Source organism: Mastomys coucha, unplaced genomic scaffold, assembly GCF_008632895.1.
Source record: "Mastomys coucha isolate ucsf_1 unplaced genomic scaffold, UCSF_Mcou_1 pScaffold5, whole genome shotgun sequence".
Classification (NCBI taxonomy): Eukaryota; Metazoa; Chordata; class Mammalia; order Rodentia; family Muridae; genus Mastomys; species Mastomys coucha.
In genome coordinates, this window is record NW_022196911.1 from 54634273 (window position 1) to 54640285 (window position 6013).

Below are 6013 nucleotides of genomic sequence, written 5' to 3' on the forward strand. Positions count from 1 at the left end.
AAAAAAAAGAAACTCTGGCTAAAAAGAATATTTACCTTATTCAGTTTTGAGTACATTTCATACTTATTGAAAAGCTGAGATTTAAATAAATGAGCAATGATTTCAAGGCAATGAATATAGAAAAGGTGCAGTCCTGAAGAACAGACAGGCCTGTCAGGATCAAGTGCCAAGTAAGGCTATTCTCTCATCCTAGTGCTGCTGAAAAACTCACCAGCCACACCTCCTCAGGAGATGACTGACTCAAACACACCTCCTCAGGAGTCAAACACACCTCCTCAGGAGATGACTGACTCAAACACACCTCCTCAGGAGATGACTGACTCAAACACACCTCCTCAGGAGATGACTGACTCAAACACACCTCCTCAGGAGATGACTGACTCAAACACAGTCTCAGCTTTCTGTCCCACTGCACTCCGGTGATTTTCTTTCTAATCCCTTGAGAAAAGGTTTTCTCCCCATACAACTGAAAGACTCAAGATGACAGGAAATAATGCTCTGAGGCCTGCATTGACCAGCACCTAACTAAACAATGTTTCCTAGGAGTGGAGCTAAGGTAGGGGGAGATAATGTCTCTTAGAATTAACTATTGAGCTGGAGAGATGGCTCAGCGGTTAAGAGCACTGTCTGCTCTTCCAGAGGTCCTGAGTTCAATTCCTAGCACCCACATTGTGTCTTAACACATCTATAAGATCTTCTGCCCTCTTCTGGCCTTCAGGCATACATGGAGGCAGAACAATGTATACATAATAAATAAATAAATCCTTAAAAAAAATGAGGAGCTGGAGAGATGGCTTAGTGATTAAGAGCACTGACTGCTCTTCCAGAGAACCTGAGTTCAATTCCCAGCAACCACATGGAGGCTCACAACCATCTGTAATGGGATCTGATGCCCTCTTCTGGTGTGTCTGAAGACAGCAACAGTGCACTCATATACATTAAATAAATAAAAAAATTAACTATTGAGATGAGGACTACTCCAGGAGATTCCTCCAGCTCCAGGGATTCCAGCTGCTCCTCTCAGAGGTTTCACCCCAGACCTCAGACTGGTGTCTAAGTGGTTTATTAAAGGTCAACCTTATGCTAGGCCACATGGCAGCTATAAGAAATTTGTCAGCATCTGGCAGTTCTGAAACCTGGGACCATTACTAACAGGAAATGAAAAAATATTGTGTCTATTTCTATTTATTTAGCAACAAAAATACACAGTAATGATTGTCACTTTTTAAACCTTTACACTAGAAGTTGGCATTTGAGAATACTGGGATTGAAACTGCTTTGGGAGGAATGCAGAGATGGCTCAGTGGTTAAAAGCATTTGTTGCTCTTGCAGAAAAGTGGATGGAGTTCAGTTTCCAGTAGCCACTTTTGGGCAGCTCATAACCGCCTATACCTTCAGCTCCAGGGAATCTGACGCCCTCTTCTGACTTCCTCAGACACCCACACACATCCACAATTTGGCGGGATGAAAGGCTGGCATCCTGGCCTTCACTCTGCCAACCTCCTTTGGTTCAACTTAAGCATGTAATCACTCAAGTGGTGTGTGTCTAGCCCACTTCATCTTTCAAGGCTGAGGGCACAGAGATAATTCATGGTCCTTAACCTGCAGTCACCCAGGATTCAGGGAAGAACAGTCCTTCACAGAAGCACAAGCTATCTCCAGAGAACCATCTAGTCCCCTCTAGGTCTCAAAGGAGCGGAGACAATGATGGGCGGGGCCCACTTTGCAAGAGGCTGCTGCAGTTTAAGCCTATTTCTGGTCTGGCCTTCCTCCAGTTAAGCCTAAAAGCTCCTTTCCAAAGATCAATGGGGGTAGGAGTGTCGCTAGACCTTTCATCTGTCCCTCTTCCACTGTGCCTGCACTGACGAAATCTCCACTTTCGGCTTTTCCCTACTAACCAGCCATCGGTCTAACTCGGTGTCCTGAGACTGGCTGGGGGGTCGTCCCTAAAGACTGGAGTTTGGGGGATTCACTGTGAACACCGCGGGGACAGCCAGACGGAGAGAAAGTAGAATGAGACCCCACTTTCCAAGCCTCAGGAAAGCTCAGCTACGGCTGACGGGTGGGAATCCACAGCGTCCCAAGTCCTAAGGTGGGTCAGCCATGACACCCCAAGTCCTAAGGCAGGTCGGCCAGGCCGCCGCGAGGGCAGATGGGAAGCGAGGGGACCCAGGCCACACAGGACCCCGGACAGCACCGGGATCGGGCCGCAGACTCCAGCTACGGAGGCCTTCCCTGCGGCTGGTCCTGGTTGGAAGTAGCCAGCGTCGGCCAGAACGCTCACCATTTCCGAATTTCTGCCGTCCCGCGTCGTCTGCACCTCATAGGGACGCTAGCTACAGCTGAGCCACCTTACACAACTGTGAGCCAGAGCCAGAGCCTCAAGAAACGGAAACTGAACAAGAACTAAACAGTGAAAAGAACCAAACACCGCGAGAGTAAAGCCACCTGCCCCGCCCCTCCGCTCCAGCTGCTGCCTGATTGGACAATTCCAATCTGATAGACAGGAGTTTGGACACGCCCCCAATCCTTGAGTGACTAGGGATGTAATCCAACCCCTGACCGAGAGAGATACTGAAGGGACAAGAAAGATTTCTCTGCACTCTAGCAATGGCCCTGCCAGAACACATTTGTACTTTACCTACAGAAGACATATCCATGAAACAATAATGGGGAGACAGAGAGAGAGACAGAGAGAGGGGAGGGAGGGGAGGAGGGAGAGAGAGAGACATATATATGCTATTTTTTTAAGGCTTCAAATGTATTTTTTTAAATGTCTTTTTGTAAAAGATTTATTTTTTTTATTTATGTTGAGTACAGTGCAGCTGTCTTCAGACACACACTAGTAGAGTGCATCAGATCCCATTACAGATGGTTGTGAGCCACCATGTGGTTGCTGGGAATTGAACTTAGGACTCTGGAAGAGCAGTCAGTGCTCTTAACCACTGAGCCATCTCTCCAGCCCCACTTCAAATGTATTTTAATAAGATGATGCTGCATTACTGCTCCATTTCTCAGAAAACTTTTCAAACTGAAGGTATCAGGAACAAATCATGGTACACCAATAAAAATGCATAGAGTAGCTACCTAAGATGGGCAAGACTAAGACCTTCAGACCTTCAACACACAGCAACCCTGTTCCCAAGACTGTACTGGGCCTATCAAGAAAAGCTGTGAACAGCAACACCAGAGACATAAAAGTGTAGCCCTTACCCGAGAAAAAGATGGAGGCAAGTTAACACAAGATTCTTTTAAGATATACGAAAATGAAAACCTCTAAGAGACAATGTATTCCTTAGGACATGAAGGGGTCACATATGAGACATAACAGAACTGGATGTATGCCGAAACCTCTGTGGACATTTGTCTGAATTCTCACCTGGGAGTGAATGGAGGAGTGGGGCTAGGTCATTGGAGGATGCTTATGTTTTGTGCTATATATGGCAGTGTCTCTGGGGTTGAGGGGAATAAAGATGAGAAAGTAATTAAAACATATGAGGGGGGGTGATCAAGATTAATGGAGCTCTGAGGCCTCAACAATCAATATACTTCAGGAATGCACCAGACAGACTTGTTAAAGCACTATACCACAGACACTGACTTGTTAAATACCACCCCTCCCTTGCCCCTCTGCCTTCAAGCATATTCCCTAGAGTAGGACAAGCAGGGAAGACCTATCTATTGGGAAGAACCCCTAATACTTCCAGGGTAGAATTCTGGCTAGTCCAGAAGGGGCCTTCTTTTAAGGGCTGCAGGAAACTAGACAAGCAACTTTATCTAATACCGGCGGCATTTATTTGGAGCACATTCAGCTCCCGGGAGCTGGACGATTGAATGCAGGAGGAGTTCCACCAATTGCTCCAATTCCTTCCATTGTAGCAGCTTGGCTGAAACATTCGGCTGTTGGTGGGGTCAATCCAAGGGTTCCATCTGGCATCGTAGTGGCAGGCCCTGGAGGAGCTGGAATACCAGGTGGTACAGGAGCAGGGGGCATGGCACCTCTATTGTTTATGCCCACAGCACCTCCCATAGCCATTTGGCCCATCTGTATCTCTTGTTCTCTCGCATCAGGGAAGGTTCCCTTGAGTCCTTCCTGCTGTTGTCACATCATTTCTTCTTGTTGTCGCTGCATCTCTTCCTCATGGCGCCGGAGTTCCTCTTACTGCCTGAGTTCTAACTGCTTTCGTTTCTGAACCTCTTGGTTATGCAGTTCGTCCATCCTCCGAAGCTCTTCTTGACGTCTCATCAAATCCTGCCTCATTAGCATAACCTGGAGCTCATAGTGTGCCACCTCCATCTCCCATCTCCAGCTTCTCACAAGCCTCCTTGATGTTCGGGTCCACTTGATCCTGCTGTTGCTTCTCCATCTCAATGAGTGTCTTCCAGTGCATGGCACACTCATACTCAAAGGACCTAGGTTGTGCAAATCTGGGTGGCTGTTCTCTCTCCTTGTGAAATTGCTGGTTTTTTTTTTTTTTTATAGCCAGCTTCTCTGGAAGTCCCTCTTCATCATCTGACTGGTCCATAGGCTCCACAGTCACAGACCGAGGAAATGTGATTCAGAAGGAGCCTTCGCTGCTTCTGTCCAGAGCTTTCCGAGCAGCTGGCTTCCCTGAGAACTCAACAATGCCTTTCCCCGAGGGCCTTCCTCGCTCATCCACAATGACTACAGCCCTCTCCACCTGGCCAAACTCGGAAAAGGCTTCTTCCAGCAGTTCGTTGGACACGTACTGAGGAAGGTTGCGGATCGTAAGGGATGCATTGTGACAGAAAAAACACACTCGCAGCTGCTTTCCACAGAGTGGCATACTGTCTAGCTCCACTTTGGCGATTTCCACTAGGGCTCGTGTTCCCAAGTGAATAAAGCCAAACCCTTTATCCTTAAGCATGAAAGCTTCGCCTGCTTTTCCATATTTCTCAAAAGGTTTCCTCATTTCCTCCTCAGTGATATCAGGAGGAAGATTGCCCACAAAGAGAAGGCTATGTTGGGTCTTCTCTCCTGGTTTCCTAAAATTCTTCAGGTTAATAGTCAAGCCTTCATTCTGGCTGCTGGCCTGCTGTCCATTTGCAGGTATTGGTGGGGGTGGCTGCTGCTGCTGCTGCTGCTGCTGCTGCTGCTGCTGCTGCTGCTGCTGATGATGATGATGATGATGATGATGATGATGATGGTGGTGGTGGTGCTGGTGGTGTTGCTGCTGGTAATGATGATGGTGCTGCTGCTGCTGCTGCTGCTGCTGGTAATGTTGATGATGGTGCTGCTGCTGTTGTTGATGATGGTGCTGCTGGTGGTGGTGGTGATATTGATGATGCTTTCCTGGGGTATGATTCTGCTTCTCCAACTTAACGGTTTTATTGCTCTGCATTCTTGCACTCTTGACTTCAATTTGAACACAGTCAAGTGTCTGCCTCCCACTCCTCTCTAACCCCGACCTCTGCCCACAGTTCTTTGCCCAGAGTAAAGGCAACCTATTTGAAAATTTTATTGTGAATACATTGAAACAGGGAGGGTCTCATGTAGCTTACCTCAAATACAGTTCAGGCCAGCCTTGAACCCTTGATCTGCTTGCCTTGATCTTTTGAGTGCTAGAAGGACATGCATGCCATTATTCCGGTTATGCAGCACTAGAGATCCTGCTAAGGACTTCCTGTGTTCTAAACAAGGACTCTGCCAACTGAACCACAGTCCTTATTTTAAAAATTTAGATGTCATAATCTTCCTAGCTTGAGATGTGTGATGGCTATTGTTGGTTGTCATCTTGGACAACCAGCATCTGGAATCAACTAAAACCCAAGAGGCTGGGAATGCTTGTGAGCGATTTTTCTTGACTAGATCATTTGAGGTCAGAAGACCTACCCTGATCCTGAACCACACCTTCATGACTGGCTAAATAATGGAACACGGAAGAAGGAAGCTTTTGCTATTGAGCTGCTTGCCTTCCCTCTCCCTGGCAAGTCTGTCTATCCTGCTACCAAAGTGTTCCTTTGCTGGTATTAGAATCTACTTCTTTAGGAT

The 6013-nt window shown here is 47.1% G+C and overlaps 1 protein-coding gene and 1 pseudogene across 3 annotated transcripts in view; both read right to left on the minus strand.

Moving 5' to 3' along the window:
- LOC116078856 (zinc finger protein 709-like) overlaps positions 1–2418 on the minus strand; it is a 20024-nt gene extending 17606 nt beyond the window's left edge. For both annotated transcript variants that reach the window (XR_004113651.1, XM_031354216.1), the window contains exon 1: positions 2285–2418. Coding sequence is in view for 1 of the 2 variants with exons in the window: in XM_031354216.1 (XP_031210076.1) it covers positions 2285–2287 (3 nt within the window). In the remaining variant the exon portion in view is untranslated. The remainder of the gene's footprint in view (positions 1–2284) is intronic.
- A 1359-nt stretch (positions 2419–3777) lies between these two features.
- LOC116078849 lies at positions 3778–5475 on the minus strand (annotated as a pseudogene). Its single transcript, XR_004113650.1, has 2 exons — positions 5274–5475; positions 3778–5126 (listed from the first exon to the last, which is right to left on the minus strand). The product of XR_004113650.1 is annotated as a non-POU domain-containing octamer-binding protein-like (transcript).
- Positions 5476–6013: the final 538 nt, after the last annotated feature.